The sequence below is a fragment of the Sesamum indicum genome, linkage group LG9 (assembly GCF_026168435.1).
Source record: "Sesamum indicum cultivar Baizhima isolate 11 linkage group LG9, ASM2616843v1, whole genome shotgun sequence".
Classification (NCBI taxonomy): Eukaryota; Viridiplantae; Streptophyta; class Magnoliopsida; order Lamiales; family Pedaliaceae; genus Sesamum; species Sesamum indicum.
In genome coordinates this window covers 25,093,400-25,112,408 of record NC_142665.1, presented here as the reverse complement: position 1 = coordinate 25,112,408, position 19,009 = coordinate 25,093,400, and the positions used below count along the sequence as shown (strand labels likewise).

At 37.1% G+C, this 19,009-nt stretch overlaps 4 protein-coding genes across 10 annotated transcripts; 1 reads left to right on the top strand and 3 right to left on the bottom strand.

Moving 5' to 3' along the window:
- Positions 1-1,343: 1,343 nt before the first annotated feature.
- On the bottom strand, positions 1,344-3,138 carry LOC105177191 (uncharacterized). The gene has a single exon (XM_088884363.1). It carries the CDS (start codon positions 2,095-2,097, stop codon positions 1,537-1,539), a length of 561 nt encoding a protein of 186 aa, XP_088740489.1. The 5' UTR covers positions 2,098-3,138; the 3' UTR covers positions 1,344-1,536.
- A 134-nt stretch (positions 3,139-3,272) lies between these two features.
- LOC148787028 (uncharacterized) lies at positions 3,273-6,123 on the bottom strand. 5 transcript variants are annotated; one of them, XR_016067181.1, is made up of 4 exons: positions 5,648-6,123; positions 4,060-5,008; positions 3,844-3,989; positions 3,273-3,473 (listed from the first exon to the last, which is right to left on the bottom strand). XR_016067181.1 is itself a non-coding variant. In XM_088884362.1 (3 exons), the coding sequence occupies exons 1-3, from the start codon at positions 5,819-5,821 to the stop codon at positions 3,967-3,969; spliced, it is 1,146 nt and encodes a 381-aa protein (XP_088740488.1). In that variant the 5' UTR covers positions 5,822-6,123; the 3' UTR covers positions 3,650-3,966. The 5 variants fall into 5 exon arrangements, 1 of the variants encoding a protein (XP_088740488.1); XR_016067182.1 differs by having other exon boundaries at positions 3,273-3,444; XR_016067179.1 differs by having other exon boundaries at positions 3,844-5,008.
- Positions 6,124-7,634: 1,511 nt separating this feature from the next.
- Positions 7,635-9,966, top strand: LOC105177192 (putative inactive receptor kinase At1g27190). Its single transcript, XM_088885496.1, has one exon. It carries the CDS (start codon positions 7,897-7,899, stop codon positions 9,709-9,711), a length of 1,815 nt encoding a protein of 604 aa, XP_088741622.1. The 5' UTR covers positions 7,635-7,896; the 3' UTR covers positions 9,712-9,966.
- Positions 9,967-12,955: 2,989 nt separating this feature from the next.
- Positions 12,956-17,038, bottom strand: LOC105177194 (methyltransferase). Of its 3 annotated transcripts, none has more exons than XM_011100250.3 (10): positions 16,874-17,038; positions 16,700-16,797; positions 16,479-16,574; positions 16,046-16,150; positions 15,802-15,906; positions 15,432-15,570; positions 15,157-15,272; positions 15,024-15,080; positions 14,675-14,875; positions 12,956-13,352 (listed from the first exon to the last, which is right to left on the bottom strand). In XM_011100250.3, the coding sequence occupies exons 1-9, from the start codon at positions 17,004-17,006 to the stop codon at positions 14,792-14,794; spliced, it is 933 nt and encodes a 310-aa protein (XP_011098552.1). In that variant the 5' UTR covers positions 17,007-17,038; the 3' UTR covers positions 12,956-13,352; positions 14,675-14,791. The 3 variants fall into 3 exon arrangements, with proteins under 3 accessions (XP_011098552.1, XP_011098551.1, XP_011098553.1); XM_011100249.3 differs by lacking the exon at positions 12,956-13,352 and adding an exon at positions 14,245-14,546; XM_011100251.3 differs by lacking the exon at positions 12,956-13,352 and adding an exon at positions 14,245-14,542.
- Between the last annotated feature and the right edge of the window lie 1,971 nt (positions 17,039-19,009).

The window sequence follows — 19,009 nt, the reverse complement described above, 5'->3', positions numbered from 1 at the left end:
ATCAATTTAAAAAAAAACTTAATATTATTTCGATACTGAAACTTAGGCATGATATTTTTGGATTATCTTTTCAAAAAAGAAATGTTTTGTCTCATAGTAGCCCACTTTAATACCTCCAAAAACCACAAGACAAATATTTGATATGTACGCCTAAATAGTTGTAACTCTTTTTTAGGAAAAAAGAAAAAAAGGAAAAGTAAAATGAAACAGAGAAATACTTATAATTGATATTAAATTGCAAATAATTGGAGCAGAGATAGTAAGGTATTAAATGTTATGTAGCTTTCTTGGGGTGGGGGTTGAGACATTCTAATTGGTGAATGAATGTAGGTACATTAGATGAGGATCTCATTCATCATGAATAGCTCTGCTTCTCCTTGGGAGATAGATCATTCATATTTATGAGAAAGTGAGAGAAAAAGAAAATAGGATGAGAGAACTAAATTATTTGGAGTAGTAGGGGTAGGTTGAAAACTTGAAATGAAACGTTAGCCAATTCTACACCACACACACAGTAATACTGTACCTTTTCTTGCGATATGGGGTAAGATGATGGAGAACCCATATCCCAACAATCTTATCTATATCTTCTACACTACTCAACTTCTATTTTAATTCATTACACCAACTTTATTCTATTAAATCATCCCACTTTATGATCTTACTTATCATATCCCATCTCATTTTTAACTGTTTTTTACCTTTAGTTTGTAGCGTACAACAGTCTCATTTAGTAGGCTTTATTCTAGGGTTGTAGGTTATTTCTATTTATATAATTATAAATACTAGACACGTGGCACAGTCAAATGTGCTTTTTTAATTATATAAAAGTATAGATATTTAGGAAGTTTGAACAAAGGTGTTTTACTTCAAGAAATAATAAATCACTCCTCTATGTACAGAATTGAAATATTTTAAATAATTTAATCATTTTCCCTGATGTATTGCAAAGAAATGAAGACTTGAAAAATAAGTTGCATGGAGGGGCAAAGTGTACATTATCATAGTTTGAGGGGCGAAACGGTACATGTACACAATATAACTGAAGGGATTGGGGACAAAGTGGGCCTAAACGTTTTTATTAGTTAGATAGCATAGTGATTTTCAGCAAACTCCCCATCTTAAGCTGTTCTAATTCGGTAGGTGATGACAACCTTATTAAAATTTATTGGTGATCGATGGCATATAAAATGGAATATTTCTAATTCATTTATAGATGAATTTTAAGCTTTCACATAATCTACTAAATTTAACCTTTTCTTTTTGGTGCATTGATCAGTTTGCATGTCTATTTTACTCGGAATAGGGACAACCTTAGCCTAATGAATGCAACACATTTACGATGAAGAATTGTTCCAGTTTCATGAATGAGCAAATCAGAATACCTAAATCTGCAGGCAAAATTTGTGAACTATAATTACAACCTCCCATCTATTACAAATTGGACTCCACAATCATCAAGATCGAGACAAACTCCGAACTAATTTTCACAAAAGAATTACGTACTCTGCAGGGGGAACAACTCAGTTCTTCGAATCAAATGTTAGTCTCAAACATACCAAAATTAACTCCAAAAGCAGAGATCTTCGACTTGGAAGAATTAGGCTTGTCTTGATAGTTTAGCCCACAACTCTTAGCATCAGAAACCAAATGCTGCCTAAACATAGCAATGAAGGCTTCCACTCTCTGGTTTAATTCCTCCTTTGAAAGCTGCTCATTATCTTCTTTCTTCCCATCATCTTCTACATTAATCTCTTTCTCGCACACCACGGCTTCTCCCCTTTGGTCCGACTTCAACATCTCACCACTACCGTTGGTCGAAACCGATGCCCGGGCACAATCTTTCCTAATGCTCTTCTTCTTCTTGATCTCTGAATTAGCACCATCTTCTTGAATAATGTCGTCTGATGGGGTTTGGGATTTAGAAGTGAAGAGAATAGCTAAGAGCAAGAGGTTCAGTGCAAGGAACGCCCAGACTCGCCAATGCATGAACACAGACACAACGACCGCACGCTCAATGCATGCCATGAGTGCAGCCGTTCCGGCTGCAAAACAGACAGCTTTTACTCGATCTTCTCCTTTCTCGTCCCGCTCCATTCACACACACGACTCTAAGTTGGAAAAAGTGAGTGTATAGTTCAACTGACTTAGCATGTATGCTAAGAGCTGGGTGGCGAATGACAAGGGCTCTTTATAGAGGGATATATAAATCATAGGCAATGATATTTTGACTCTTTATAGTGAGGTGGGGGTGCAAAAAGAATATGGGACGCAGGAGTTGTAATGATCAGATGAGGTGAGGAATGAGAGAGACAATAAGACATTCTCGTTATGCAGCTGCAGGCAGCATCACCCGCAACCTTATCATTGCGTCCAACTTAAACAATCTTTTGAGCCTTGTATTTGAGGCGTGCACCGCCCTTTAATCACAATGATTTAAAAAGTGTTATATTCTTATGTCGCACTTCCAGTTTCATTTTATTTAATTATACTCGACTGCCATTTTGCATGCTCATCTTCAGCCCAATTAGTTATCCACTTGTAATCAGTTCGCTACGAAGCGAAAATTTCACACACTAAACTAATGATAATCCATAGCAACACAAAAGAAACAATTGCAGATTCAATTTTAGAAACTATTATAGATGCATTTATGGTGTAATAACATGTCATCAGATCAAATGATGATGAAGCTACAAAATAATTTGAAATTTATAGGTCAGAAGTAGAAAAGGACGAAAGGGCAAAAAGAGATAAGTACTTGTTGGTGCTGACATATGAGGGTATTGAACCAAGAACGCATGCTTTTCTCCGTAATTTGAAAACTGACTTAACAGAGAAATGGTGCAGTCCTTTTTGCCGGGTAAAGGACATGAATAATGCACGCCGATGCTACTAAACTGAGCCCACATGTTTACCAAATCCTTATTATTCTTTCTCATGTCCTTCTTCCCTTCACTTTTCCCACCTTTTCCTTCTTGGGATGACAACTTGAAAAGTTTTGAGATAAAAGAAAAGTATGCTGGCTATATTTCAGAGAGTCGGATGATTAATCCTTAGAAATTATGGTCTCAGATCCCTTTGCAGAGTTATAATTAGAATGTGATTCAATGACCACTGTACGGGTTAGTTCTAAATAAAATAGCCCCAGCAACACCATGCAGTTTAGCTATGTATTATCAAATGCCATCCTACACTCGTAGAATAGGTGGGGAATTTGAATTTCTGAGCTCCACAATTACACTATTTTGCATAATGATAAAGCAAGAAAATAATTGAAAGATATCAGAAATTAAATTTTTGTAGAAATATGTTACATGACTAGGATGACAGATCATGGATAGGAATATCAGGATCTTTCACGGATTGCAGCTTGTACCTTTGAATAATTGGTTTTGTCCAGGTGCTCATCAATTTCAAATTTCCTCAGCAAAGGCCACAGTACTGCCAACGCTTCCAGTCAAATAAATAAGCTGCATCAGAGGGCCAGGTCTTGGTTCATTTAAGGAAAGATTCTGAAAGCACCAGAGAGTTTACATACGCCAAAGCATGAAAACAGAACTTATGTTTATTCAGCCGCAAATAATTATATTGATTAAAAATTACTAGCCATGGTGGTTTGTTCAGTCCCCAGGCGGGTGCATCTTAATTCAAATTCTTAACTAGTCTGTCACCCTTTTATTATTTAAGTCTCGAATTAATTGCCATATTACATCTATAACCAGGCACTTTTTTCACATTACAATACATAGTTGTTCAACCATCAAATAAAAGGAAAAACAATTTAGAGTTGTTGAATTACAAAGATAACTAGACGAGTCCGTTCTCAAAATTGTTACTAACCTGACGAGCTACCTGCACCAGTTGCTTGCTGTCCCCATATGATTCAATCGACAAGCTTGAATTTTGAAATCCTGAATCACCTTTTTCCATCTGTGCCTAATGAAGGACTTTTTTCAGGGTAAATCATGGATTTCTTCTTCCATTTCCTGCTGAGTGTATATTTATAAGATATTTTGCCATTTGCATGACTGAAATCAGATGCATTAGTTGCAGTACCATCTTCCACATCGCAATCAACTCTTGATGAACTAGTCAACTCAAACGTTGCAGCAAGCTCGTCCTGTTTCACCAACACATCAATCAACTCCATGTTCTTTGGTAGAACTTCAGTGCTTATGAGTTCTTCTTTGGGGGACTCAGGAAGATAAAGACTCTTCTTGATTCGAGTCTCATCTTCTGCCTGAAACTGATCCTCGCCAGATTTTACACACAATTTGACTTTGCTGGGACTGTGACAGGAAAGATGTGGGAAAGCCTGAGAAGGTTTCTTGATCTGATAAGAACTATGCAATCCACATGCAGTAATCACATCATCCCAGAAATCGACTTTTCTTTTTCCACAACTTCTACAGACTACAGAAATAGGTTCATTGTTTCCATGTTGAGGTTTTTTCTCTGATACAGAAGCATGCACAACACCAAAATTTGTTGAACTATTGCTAGGATTTGATTCGTCTCCAACAGGAAATCCCTCCTGCAGTAAGTTTGTCTCAGTTGCACAAATGCTCTGTGTACATCCATTCCTCAGCGGATCAGGCTCTTTTATTTGGTCTAGAAAAGGGTGGTCGTCACCAGAGTAAATATCACGATCAGTATTAGACTTTACACTTTTTTTGTCTGGACCGCAACACTTTTGCTCTAGTGTACTCGTGTCCTTACATGAAATTTTGCCCCAATCAGTTATAGATTCAGGTCCAGAGTACACAGATGATGCCAAACGCTCATTACCATTATATGTGCACTTTGGTGTCATATTACGCATTTCTTCATTTTCATTCTGTCGCCTAGAGGGCAGTTTGTGTCTCTTCGCCTCATCCAGTCGCTCCTGGGCCTGGTTCAACTCTGCTCTAAGGTCTAATATGATCCCTTCCGCTTCATTTAGCTGAGATTCAAGCTCATGAAGTCTTCTTTGTTGACTCACCAATGACTTCTCCGCTTCCTTAGTCTGTAACCAAAACCAAGCTGATTACTTTTTCATGTAATCATAATTCACAATCTTAAGATGAGGATAACAACTTTGGGTTTCTCAAAATCAAGTCCGTCTTCAAAAATCCATCCATGTTATACATTCCCAATATTAGAAAGCAATAGAATTTAGGACACTAATAGACTTGGTTAAAACTGAAATTGGAAATCTTCAACTGAAACTTTAATTAGTTTCTTCTCACCCCATTGTGGTACCCCCTCAATAGGTCCAAATACATGAGTCACTCCAAAACCACTAGCTGGTAGCATCTTATTTGGAACTCTTGATGTTATTTTGAAAGACCAATTTCAGCACTCAAACACAGTAAAAGTGTCCATGGAAATAATGAGCCAGCTTCTAACGTAGTTTGCTATGATCTATGATTTTTTATTATCCAGCAATGTGAGGACAAGAATATAGCTAAAATATAATAAGCAACACAAGCAAGATCGTTGAGGAAGTCCGAAAATCACAAATTACAGTTAGGTCACCTATGGTATTAGAAGGATCCTCTATGGATGCATTAGCATAACCAATGATTCGAAAAAATAAACCGACTGCAAGTATTTATGACTAGTGCAACTATAACGGGAAAAAGAAAAACTTTTTCAATGTCACCTTTTCATCGATCATTTGTTTTAAGTGAAGAAGCATCCGAGCGCCTTCTTCTTTAGTAGAAACCAAGTCCTGCTCCAATCGCCGAGCTTCTAATTCCGCCGCCATTACACGCGCCGCCGCCTCTTTCGCGGTGTTGAGTATCATCTCCGCATATGCCCTCTTCAGCGCCTCCATTTTCTACACCAAGCAACTAAACCAAACAGGTAATAGAAATAATACTACGAATCACTCAGCAGTTTCGCGTTCTCGCCTCCGCTTCCGTCATGGTTCACCGCCGATTGTTTGATGACGAGCCGAATTTGGGAGTGAGGAAGAACAGCCTGTTCTGTTCGCCTGAAGTGCTTATTACATGATTATAGCCCTGCTCTCGAGTTTCAACTACCCGCTCCGGGTAGGGACTACTCTCATACGATGCCCTGCCGCTAGAGCGAACAACTGTTCTAATGTCGTTCCCGCGTTTCGCTGAGCGCGAAGAATAGATTCCGATGTCGCGCCAAGTTGAGCGACTGACCTTTCAAAAAATTTTAAATTGGACTTTAACCATTGGGCCTCTATCAACAAATCCATGTGGCCCAAACAATATGTGGGCCTAGTGGTCAACTAATCTGGTGAAGACGGCCCAAAATCCACAATACTTTGAGTCTAGGGTTTGTTAGCTGCTAAACCTTTGCTTCGAGTTATGGGCCTTGTAATTATTATTTTTATGCAATCAAACCTTAATGTTTTTAATTTTTAAATATAACAATGTACTCCCACGACAAATATGATACACAATTACTTTTATATTTATTTTTTTTCTTAAAATATAATTTATTATAATATATTTTAAACTATAAAATATTATTTATTACATACACAGAAAAACAATGTAGAATGAAAGATAGTTTAAAAAAATCCTCACAATTTACGAATATTTATAATTCTCTGCATACGGTGACCGTAATAAGCATTGGTTATAAGAACCACTTTAAAAGAAAATGTATCTTTTATTTAATTTTTTAAATCAAAGTTTGAATTTTCTTTCTAAATAAATAATTAGTTATAGTATGGTATATAGTAAAAGTGATAATAAATGAAGAAATGTATTTATTTATGGCACACTTGTCTTTGTATCTACCCAAAAAAGCGGGAGAAGGTAAATGCTTTTGACCAGTCCAGTTGCAAAAGGCCAACCACTATCATCCAAATTCCAATAATAATTGCTGTGAGGATTGTGGATCAGTTTATTTATTCGCAGAACGTTTTCATCAACACACTGAAAAAGACATCACATATATATGAAAAAGGAAACAAATATTTCTAACAATATACAATATAAAAATTACATGCATATACATACTGTTGAACGACTGCCCTTACTAATAACTTAAATAACATTGAGCCCTCTAAAAAACTACTCGTTAAACAATTATGAATGTGCTATTTACCTAATTTAGGGGCGTTTACAAAGGTTATTGCTCAAAAGATTATTTTTATTTTATGGTCTAAATAAAATTGATTTAAATTAAAAGTTATAAGTATCTTTCTTATCGTTTCTTAATTTATGCAACTTTGTATTCGAGTTATAAGAATAGAAACTATTTCAAATACTTTTTGGATCTGGGATCTCGAATTCTTAAGATCATGCATTATGTTGAAGGCTATTGAATATAAATACAGAAAAACTTTGATTGAAGTTGAGTCTGACTAAATTTAGATCAATTACATAAGAAGTATGATACGATTGTTGTGTGATTAGTTTAATTCCATTCAATTTGATTTCGATAAGAATGTTTTAGTTTTATTTATTACTACCATTCATTCATTTTCTTGAATCTTGATTCCTTTCTTTCTCTTCATAGTTCATAATTACATAACTAGGGTTAATGCATAATTGGGTGAAGTAGAGACAAGCATGGATGATTAAACTTACTTGAGCAGGAAACTCAAAGGTGAAACAGAGAAAAAGGTGCGCAGTAGTTAGAAAGCCACACATTGTGGACCAGAGTGGTCATCATAATCATCTTCTCCAACCCCAGTCAAACACGATACCCTCTCTGCTATTTCCACTGAGATACAAAAGAAATCATACGCAAGAAAAATCAGTCAAAGACCTTGTTAGCTGTTATTGTCATAACCCACTTCTATTCATTCCCATTTTACCAACGAACCCAGAAAAAGACTGCTTCAAAACCAACCCTCCGGAGATAGGAAAGAATGCATCGTCATTGACCCTCCATTTTCCTCCATCCCAAGCTAACTCCAGTGCCATGAATCGTCGTATTCTACACGATAGATCTGTTTTCCTTGTTCTACTGTTGGTTTCCCTGCTGCTCTCGTTTTCCTTTGGGGAAGATGATACCAGGTGCTTGCAAGAAGTGAAGAAGTCGTTGACTGACCCGGAAGGCAAGCTCAATTCCTGGGTGTTTTCCAACACTACAGTCGGGTTCATTTGCAAATTCGTCGGCGTTTCGTGTTGGAATGACCGGGAAAACAGGCTTATTGGTCTGGAGCTCCGGGATTTCAGTCTCACGGGTAGTATTCCGGATTCTCTTCAGTTTTGCCACAGCCTCCAGACCCTAAATCTCGCTGGCAACTCTCTCTCCGGTTCGATCCCTCCGCAAATCTGCACTTGGCTGCCCTATTTGGTTACTCTTGATTTGTCGCAGAATAGTTTGACCGGTCAAATACCGGAGGATCTGGCTAATTGTTCGTATTTGAATAACTTGATTCTAGATGATAATAAGTTGTCTGGGAATATCCCATATCAGCTTTCGACCTTAGGGAGGTTGAAAAAGTTCTCTGTCGCGAATAATGATTTATCCGGGAGAGTGCCGTCTTTCAATTATGAACTGGAGCTTGATTTTGGTGGGAATAGTGGGCTTTGCGGCGGCCCTTTGGGCAAATGTGGTGGATTGACTAAGAAGAGTATGGCGATTATTATTGCGGCGGGGGTTTTTGGTGCCGCCGCTTCATTGTTACTGGGATTTGGTTTGTGGTGGTGGTACTTTATGAGGTCGAATAAGAGGAGCAAGAAAGGTTATGGGATTGGACGAAGAGATGATGGGAGTAGTTGGGCTGATATATTACGAGCTCATAAGCTTACACAGGTTATCCTGTTTCAAAAGCCACTTGTTAAGGTTAAATTGGCTGATTTGTTGGCTGCAACAAACAATTTTAGCGTGCAGAATGTTATCGTCTCCAGTAGAATGGGGACGACTTACAAGGCTGTCTTGCGGGATGGGTCGGCGCTTGCCATTAAGCGGCTCAGTGTGTGTAAAATGGGGGAGAAACAGTTTAGGATGGAGATGAATAAGTTGGGGCAGTTGCGGCATCCAAATTTGGTGCCACTACTGGGATTTTGCTTGGTGGAGGAGGAGAAGCTCTTGGTTTATAAGCATTTGTCGAATGGGACTCTGGGTTCCATGTTGCGTGGCAATGCTGCTGTGTTGGATTGGCCGACTAGGTTTAGGATAGCACTGGGGGCTGCAAGAGGGCTTGCTTGGCTTCACCATGGATGTCACCCTCCGATCCTGCACCAGAATATTAGCTCGAACGTGGTCCTTCTTGATGAGGATTTTGATGCTAGGGTAATGGACTTTGGTTTGGCAAGACTTCTGACCTCATCAGAATCGAATGAGAGTAGTTTTGTCTATGGGGATTTAGGTGAAATTGGATATGTTGCTCCAGAGTACTCGAGCACTATGGTTGCTTCAGTAAAGGGGGATTCTTACAGTTTTGGAGTGGTACTTCTGGAGCTGGCAACTGGGCTAAAACCTCTTGATGTTAGTACTGTTGATGAAATGTTTAAGGGTAACTTAGTGGACTGGGTAAAGCAGCTTGCTGGTTCTGGTCGAATTAAAGATGCTCTTGATAAGCGGTTATGTGGGAAGGGCCATGATGAGGATATTGTGAGGTTCTTGAGAATCGCTTGTAATTGTGTTGTTTCTCAGCCCAAGGATAGGTGGTCCATGTATCAAGTTTATGAATCACTGAAGAGCATGGCTGAGGAACATGGTCTCTCAGAACATTATGATGAATTTCCGCTGCTGTTTGGGAAACAAGAGTCAACAAGTCCCCTATAACTGGGAGCAGAAGCATGAGATGTATGCTTGATAGTTGAAATTAATCTTGCACTCTTGCAGCATGCGGTGGTGAGTTATGACAAGCAAATCGTGTGAATCTATGTTTATTTGCTTACTGCGACATATCCTACTCTTCCTGAATATATTTGTATAATAGCTGAGCTGCATAAATTGTACTGGAGGCATTCTTATTGTTCGTTTCAGTTGTAACAAAATCTACTCTGTTGGTTCATATCATCTGTTATTTGCTCTTCTGATGCTATCTTTTTAAATTCTTGTTGAGAATCCGGATGAACTCTATCTTATTAATACAGTTGTTGGTTGTGAACCATTCCTCATAGTTTCTGGATACGGACACCTTGCAAATAAGGTTGACAGCGTATGATGATATGTCGGCTTCCAATATTCCGTTTGAGCCTATGTTTCCAAAACTAGTTCTGTTAATAATAGAGCAAATAGTGCCTTACTGCACCATATGTTGAGCAGAAAATTATTTCTTTGGTATAGAAAGAAATGCAGGGTGTGCGAGCCTGCCACCATTTTTATTCTACTCACAGTTTCAGAAAATTCAGAACCTATACATGCTTACACAAATTACTTTATGTTGCATTCTCTTTCCTTAGCTCCTTCCCACCTCCAGTTTGCTTTATTTGTATTGTGCTGAAAAGTATTTGCTTCTACAGGAAGTATGGATCCTGATTTACTTTTCTTGTATGTAATGAACACCTTGGTGAGTGATACCCCATTGAATGTTCTATTTTAAATTCTATTTTTATATATGTACAGTATTCCTTTAATAAAATACCAATGTAGCTTCCGTATATATGACTTGTATGTGTTACAAAAATAGAAAATTTAGTAAAAATTTGGAATAAAGAATTGTGTGAAAGACCTAAACGAAGCAGGTTGGTTTGTCCATGCGTAAATCAAGAATTTCCTAGGAGATAAATGTGTTAGTAAGTATTATGAATTTATAAATATTTGGAGAACATTGAAACTTTTAAGGTTTTTGAGAATTTTGACGTCCAACTCTTGGCATGAGCTATTTGTAACATCTAGGCGATGTAATTCCCTCCGAACCCTTTTTCAATTAAAATAACTGGAAAAAAAAATATATGATAAGGTTGCAATAAAGTGATGAACTTTCACTTTTTAATTTAACAAGTGGTGGACGTGGGGTTTGTGCCACGCCCTTCCATGCAACAACAGATGAAAGGACTGAGGAGCCCCCACCTCCTGTTTCATTCTCATTCACTTTGGACTTCTTGAAACAATCAAAATCAAATTTAAAACCCAACATAAAAGAGTGTAACTGTGGAACAAAAGGAGAGTATATATGATAAGGTTGTAATCAAATCAGGTTTAATAAAATTAAATCAATTACACAGCAAGTATCTCACATTCATCATGTGTTGGATCATTTTTTTTGAACTGTAAATCAATTATACGACAAATATATTACATTTGTTATGTAATTGATCTCAATCAGATCAAATTCAGTCCAGATTAAAATCAACCCTCAAAATCTCAACCCTCACCAACTGGAAATATGGAATGTACATTCAAGTACTGAAGATTACTCAAATTTTGCAATGTAAATTCATTTTATCTACGTATGTACTATTTTAATCGCCCTCTCACACTAGCAGCAAAATGCTATTATGTCTCCTAAGTATGATACAGACACTGCAGCTTGGAAATAATAATTAATGCTAAACAACCTAAATTTGAGGCACTGGCTACCCACAGTAATGTCACTTACCAACATTTAAGGCAAAATGATTTTGGAAAGAAGAGCCCCTTTAGCCCGTGCGAGGTGGTGCTTTATTAGGGTAGAAAAGATGGTCAGTCCTAAACAAAAGGTGAAGACAAAAACCCTTTATTGCATGAACACGCTAACGGCAAAACATCTGAAATCTCGGACTATGGACCTCTGTAGATCTCCAAACCACAATATATGTACTGAAAACCCAGCATTACAATTAAACAAAAATGTACATGCCATTCCTCAAACAAACTATTTGGAAACCTTGTGGATAACTCTTTTTCAAGGCAATCCATCTTTTCTGTGTGTATCATTTACATGCAAAGCAAGTTACATGAGTCTTTGTTGTCTGAATTCAAAGGGAAGATAAGCAATTTACCTATATATATATATATATATATATGTAGAGATAAGATTTCACCCCAGAAAAATGGAGTTAGAAACGCAAGATCAGCTGAATCACCTCAACTTCCACCTCTTTCATAAGCTTATGTTGGTGGCAATCTTGAACTCCCCACTCTCCTGGAGGAAAAAAACAATCAAGACAATTCTGAGTTGTGAAAACGTCATCTGATAAGCATGACAGATTCCTGATAGCAACATGATCATCAACCACACGTTCGTACAACCAACAAGTCATGTTATTGGAGTATTGGGTGATTGACGTTACCTGTTATGTATAGGATCAGGTCCATTGGGTACTCTCCTCTTGCTGACACAATTGAGGTTGAAATTCCGATCACGAACACCACTCTTCCCAGTTTCTATTGGTTTCAAGAATTTAACACTTGCGGTTGACGGAACAGTAGTCATAGTAGCATCCCTTCCATTACTCCGGTCTGCTAAGCTCAGAACAAGCAAAAACCAGAGCAAACTAACAGACAGAGCAATGCACACAACTCTTCTCCTGCTCCCCATTATCACTGATAATGCTCGCTCTCCTGACTTATATATGAAACTTGGAAGAAGTCACAAGTCCGAGGAGTATTAAACGAAAATACGTGTCCGATAAAGCGTTCTTGAACTTGAACAAGACTTATAGGACAACTATCCAATGAAAGATATACAGAAGAGGAATCTGAGTTCTTGAGAAGTATCAATGTGGTGAAGAAGAAAGAGAATTGTTTAAGTTTGGCGGGGAATTAAGGAGTTGATGGGTTGAGGAAAGCAAAGGGCAGTGTATTAGTATATACGGGATGAAAGAAGAAATTAGTAGGAATTTTTATAGTTGGTTTGTTCTGAAAAACAATAGCACTGTTAAAGTTGGGGCCTCCAATTGCTTTCACTATTCCCTTCATTGGTCCACCCACAACTCACCCTTTATTTTGGCGTGTTCATTTTCATGGCAAAATTTATGGGACCTCACTGTTTTCCTATTTCAAGCATACACCCTTCCCCCACCCCCCACCCCCCACCCCTCTCTCTATAAAGATGGAACTTTGAGTTTTGTGCCACATCTATTTATTATGCAATACCAAGTAAATAATCGAAATATATACACCTAAATGAGAGAAAAGAAACTTATCGATACAGAGTATTATAGAAACAACCCCTCACCTTTTTCCGTCTTTTCTTGCCTCGTCTAATAATTACATTACGTTTTGGACCTTGAATTGTGTTGAGAAAAGAAAAGAAGTACAAGAAAATAAACTCAAAGGACTACCACCTTGAAGCAATCAGGATGTTTTTCCTCCACTTTCAGGGATAAATGTTGGGTTAATATTAATGGCTTGCTATTACTTGTAGTGAATGTCGAGGAGATAAAACATTTTGCTTTACTGCATCTCGTCCTCTGAGAATGTGAAGGACTGGCACATGCAGAAGTAACTGTTGATCAGGTTGTAAAAAGGAAGATGTGCTGAAGTTTGAACGAACCCTGTTAAGACAAACGAGTTCTTACATCAGTATATTACATTATAGAAGCATGTCAACATCGGGGGCAACCCTTTCGCATGGTCCTAGTGAATCTATATGCTTTTTCATGTCATGAAAAAGAAAAAAAGAAATTCTAAAACTACAAAGTAATCAAAAGATCCCAAAGCAATTAGCAAAGATTCCAATTCAGATCCGTGCAATGATAAAATCATTCTGAATGCTCATATCAGCTACTTAATATTTAAGTACAAGTGCATATTCCAGGTTTTCCAGCATCGCACGTCATCTTTCTTGGTTAACTGAGGTTTAAAGAGAAGTTCCTGCAGTGCCACTCAAAGTATCATACAGGATTACAGACTGGAAAAGCAGCGACAGAGCAAAGAGAGAAGAAAGAACGAAAGTGATAAAGAGAAAACTAGAAGATTTTAACAACTATGGGTCCATATCCTCCACGTCCAAACTAAATTCATCGCTCTTTCTAGTTCAACTTTACTACGTTTGTCCGAGGCCGGATTCTTAGATCGTGACTCAGGCATCCAAGAAACAATATACAGTTCGAACTCCCGTATTCTAAGTTGATTGCGTTTTGAAAGCCAACGGTTGTGGCTCCACTCTATATGTTGGTGTCTCACATACTATACGATTGACAACAGTGGTGACACTAGAAACTTTACTTTGGTGGTTTTTGTTTCTCTGTAAATCACATTAGATGATGCTGGCTCATCTTGCAACAAATTGTCATGTAATTCCTTTTTGGGGAAACGAAGCTGGCTCCAAGCCAATAAATGAGAAATCATGGGATTTTCACCTTTATGGTTGTTTTCTCAATCTAGCTCAATTCAATTCAAATAGTTTGCACAATTTGGTTTGCAAAGCATGTAAACTACACAAACTTCAATAGAACAACTTAAACATATTAACAACATTGCAGTATACAAACATGGAATGCCAATCGAACTGTTGTAAAAGCTTTCATAAATGTAATTGTCCAAACCCAGAAGATAATACAGGCCACCCTGAGTGCTGAAAGGATGCCAGTGGTAAGTGACATCCTACTAGGTTTCAGCAGTTAAATCACGCTCACAAACTCGTACAGATAGTTACATATTCAACCATTCCCAGTGACTAAAGTAAGAATGTTCAGGTCATCTTCACTTGATACTGAGCAAGTAATCTCTTCAAAGTTGTTCACTACCTAGACAAAAAGGTATCTGAAAATTAAACGACCTGCTATATATGGGTAGAAAGTAATAAAAGACACTGAAGGACAATGAAGATACTGCAAGCAGGCAGTTGAGCACTGTATTGCTGGCAGTGATGTACCTGGCGAATAAGCTGAACTTGAGCTGCAGGATAACTGGAGCAATATATTGGAAACTTCAGAGAAGATCGGAATTTTGACCATGGCAATGTTTCCAGTTGTGTCTAATAGTGATGTAGTCATCTCTCTGATTTACTCTTCTTCTGTGCCCACTTTGGTCCATATATTGCTAGATGCGTCCTGCCAAACCGCCTATCAGCTATCTGCATTATTAGAGAAACAACGTTTACATAAAGCTTTTCAGATAAAGTGATAATGGTCACCTTCATTATGATATTAACATTGACAGGAATACATAACATACATATAATATGAATGTTGACGGAGTGACAAGTTAGTCACTATTTATACCTTAACCAAGGATGCATATGAATCTAACATGTCAGTTCTCAAAGGATACTCAACTACCTGGAGAAGTGAGATAAACAAAATGAGTTATAGAAGATAAAAAAATAATATCCAGCAAAAGTTCAATCCAACTTACTATAAAGGTATTCTCTCCGACGACTGATGAATTGGAAATCTGATCCATCAGTACTGCGTAGTCAACAAGCATATATGGAGGAGTAACACTTATGTAATCAAACACTCCATCTTTACCTGCAGTAATCAGATCTGGACATGTAAGAATCCTTCAACTGAAAGGATGTCACTGAAAGGGCTTTTACAAAAATAATGTTTAATATGCATCTATGTAAGATATGGGATGCAGTATTCCGCATTCATACAGGGGAGACACCAATGAAAGAATATAATCACCTACAAATCGTTCAGCATTTTGCAAGAAAATTTCAACCCGGACGCTATGTATAACTGAAACGTCAACAAAACCAGTTGATTCTAAGTTTGGCCGTAGCACATCTGAGACAACCCAAGGATCCATCTCCACAAAGTGCACCTAAATATCAAGTTAAGCCAGGAAATATTTCAATAAAGACACAGCAAGGAGCTTGGCAAAGAACTCCAAAAGCGAGCCAAAAAGATCCTATAGGAAGTTAGTTGCAATCGCTAGTTACTTGGTATTATTTTGTAAAACGGAGCTCATCATAACAATTATCCACTAAAAAGTAAAGTTTTCAACTGAACCTGTATTCTAATTCATGCAACAAAATGGACTAGTAAAATGCACCTCAGAGCATCCTCTGCTGATAGCTTCAATACCAACTGACCCTGTGCCACTATACAAGTCTAACCAGCGTCCAGGCCTTAGAGATTGAGGGGAGCCTCCAGCTGCCTGTTTAGTAACCATGTAGTGTAAGCAGATTAACTCCTTGCTAGATGTTAATTTTGTACCAGATAAACAATAAGTTAAAGTGTCTTTCGTAATTCACATAGGTTTTAAACTGAATTCAAATATCTAACACACAGTTCACCTGCAAAATTCCAAAAGCTGCTCCCTTTACAACTTCCATCATAGGACGCACATCCATACCCTTTGGCGAGAGCAATTTTTTCCTACGCGCTGTTCCTCCGAGAACCTAAATGGCCATTCAGGTCTATATGAAATTCTTTTCTAGATTAATTTCTTTTCTGTTGCTTATTTCTGGAGCTAATTACAATATCAGTTCTACATAAAACTTGTCCACGTTCACAATGTAACAAAGTTCTGAATTATCTACGTCCAACGAAAAGAGGACATCCAGCAATTCTTTTTACATGTGTGATACTGCAGAAAACTGTTACAGATGAAAAACTTGAATGGAACTATTTCTAATTCACAAAGATAATGTTTTCAGAACCCACGTATTCCATGTTGCAGGAGTGGAAAAGAAACAAAATAGAGTAAAACTGCAAAAGATCTCAAACCTGAAGCAATTTATGAGTCTCCCGAGGAGACTTAGACTCCTCTAAGGGTATAAGGTTCTTCGTTCCTGCATTTCCATGCTCCCTTCTCCTCTTTGTCTGTATTCAGAAACGAAAAGAGAAGAAAGAACTGAAACACACAACCACCATTCAGAAACACCTCTACTTATCTCTCACGCATGCCCAAAAAGCATAAAGAAAAACCATGGGGGAAAAAGATTGACCTTTGGAGAGGGTTCGGGTAAGAACTCATCGGGATTAAGACCGTACTTCTCAAGAAACTCCCTCTTCTTGTCAGTACCAACAATTCCCTTGTTGGGTTCTGATGCATCATACAAAGCAGATAGAAATTAGTACATAAAGAACTGACAATTATGATAGATTCTGCAGTGACTTACTGTAGGAGAATGTGACGACTAATGGGCGGTGGACAGAGCTCCAGACAGGCTTCGTCGGAAAGCAGAGGAAATTGGAATTCGAGCAAAGCCAATCACTACTGGCAATGTGTAAAGGAGATGGTAGAATCGCCATTTTTCCTGCTTCTAAGCTTGCTACCGAGTGATAATAATAACAGTCGAGCAAGATTTTTGAAGCTTCGCATTAGAAGTAATTGGGCCTGAATGGGCCTGTCAGGCTCTTACTGAACGATCCATTGGGCTAAGACCCATCCATAATACCAAGCCCATCTAATGATACAAATTGAAGACACATCTGGTGGCCCACTACAAAGCTTTATGCTTTCACATCAATATTTTAGCCCAAAGCTTTTCTTTTAACGAATCAAAAAGTGTTTGCAAATATCTAAAATAAATGCTAATTAGCTTATTTTTAAAAATAAGTTGAAAAAAACTATTGTATAAAAGTAAAAGTTATTACAAACTCCCGACTATAATTTTACACATAAAATAATTCTTGAAATGAAAAAATAATAGGTAACTCAAAAAAAAAAAAAAGGAATTAATGTACACCATCCATTCATTTATTTCTTATTGAAACATCATATTGAAGTTAAAATCAAAATTGTGCTTGCAATGGCAAAGCACCTAAGAGGTGCATTGTACCAATTGTATGTTATTTCCAAATTAGAATAAATAATTGGTGGGTGATTAGTTTGGCAACGCTGGAAATGAAAGTATCTTTCTCGCAGTCATTCTCCGCCATACTGTCGTAACAAAATATTTGGTACATGAAGCCGTGATATGATAGCTATACATCTAAATAGACTTGGATAGAAATCAATTCATTTTTAATGGAGAGTTCTGATGATATTTTATTTTTATCGAATCGTACAAAACCTTGTTCGAATTCTTGGAATGGGACAAAATTAAGTTGGGTCGAATAAATAAATGGATAGGGGTCTTAGGGCTTCAATTAATTATAAGAAAGAAAAAGCAACCGGCTTTTGTTCTTAATTTGAATAATTTTTTGATCTAATTATACGTTAAAAATAAATTAGTGCATGAGTGGATTCTATATTTTTTTCATGAATCCTAACTATTGGCATTCTCTATTCTGGAATGGAGAATTGAAGATGTGTGGGTAAAAGAATCAGTATATTGATAAATAAAATTTTTTTCGAAATCAAAAGAACGATAGGATTTAAAAAAATAAAAGATTTCTAACTATCTTGTTATTCTATAACATAGACGAATTAAATGAAATGAATGGAGAAAAAATAGAGGGCTAATACATTTACCTTAAAAAAAAAAAAGAGAGAGAGAGGGCTAAAAGTGAAGAGAATGGACTTTGGTTCAAATATTGGTACAACATATATTCACACGTGGCCGAAGCCCACAATGTTATCTTGCGCACGCGTTTGTAGTACTAACAAGAGAGTCGTGGAAGCCAATTGTACCTAACCCCCACAATTTCAATGCTAAGACGCATTCTTCTCCCTCCTTGTCCTCACATCTCTTAAACACGCGTTTCCATCATTACTAAAACCCACCAACCCTCTTGCTTTTCATTTTTCAGTTTGATGCACAATGCACAAAAATAATATTTTTCCAAATGTGTATTTAACTTCAGGAAAATATTTTATAAAATTAACTATATATTATATCTTCAAAGAGAATTATTGAGAATTAGTTGATTATTTTTAAATAAGAACGCATTTACTAAATAATTATAAATGTTGGAATTTTTTTTTCAAGATTCCAACTAGTACATTGATTCAATTATTATTGATTACATGACAAATTCAATATGAATTGAGTTGGGTTATACTTAACTAATTATATAATAAATGTAATATATTTATTGTATGTTGATATATAATTTAAACAAAATAATACATTACATCTACTATATAATTAGTTTAATTTGAATAAAAATTTGGCGAATGAAATGAGCCTAATTGCATTTGGATATGTGAAAACAATGTAATGGATGAGCTGTTGAGAGAGCGATGATACGTGGGAAGGATATCATAATCCGACCAGGAAAGTGCGTACGCTATATAACTTGACAAGTCAACAACTCTTTCGTTTTCATTGACCAATCATAAGTCCTCTAACTCAGTCCGATCCCTTTTT

Bases quoted from the DNA above. Each gene is read 5' to 3' on its own strand.
- LOC105177191 (XM_088884363.1), bottom strand. From the start codon at position 2,097: ATGGAGCGGGACGAGAAAGGAGAAGATCGAGTAAAAGCTGTCTGTTTT.
- LOC148787028 (XM_088884362.1), bottom strand. From the start codon at position 5,821: ATGGAGGCGCTGAAGAGGGCATATGCGGAGATGATACTCAACACCGCG. The intron at 5,009-5,647 runs GTGACATTGAAA...TTTTGGTTACAG, and splicing joins AACAAATGATCGATGAAAAG to ACTAAGGAAGCGGAGAAGTC. The intron at 3,990-4,059 runs GTACTGCAACTA...TACACTCAGCAG, and splicing joins TGATTGCGATGTGGAAGATG to GAAATGGAAGAAGAAATCCA.
- LOC105177192 (XM_088885496.1), top strand. From the start codon at position 7,897: ATGAATCGTCGTATTCTACACGATAGATCTGTTTTCCTTGTTCTACTG.
- LOC105177194 (XM_011100250.3), bottom strand. From the start codon at position 17,006: ATGGCGATTCTACCATCTCCTTTACACATTGCCAGTAGTGATTGGCTT. The intron at 16,798-16,873 runs GTAAGTCACTGC...ATGATGCATCAG, and splicing joins AGTCGTCACATTCTCCTACA to AACCCAACAAGGGAATTGTT. The intron at 14,876-15,023 runs GTATAAATAGTG...CTAATAATGCAG, and splicing joins CATATGCATCCTTGGTTAAG to ATAGCTGATAGGCGGTTTGG.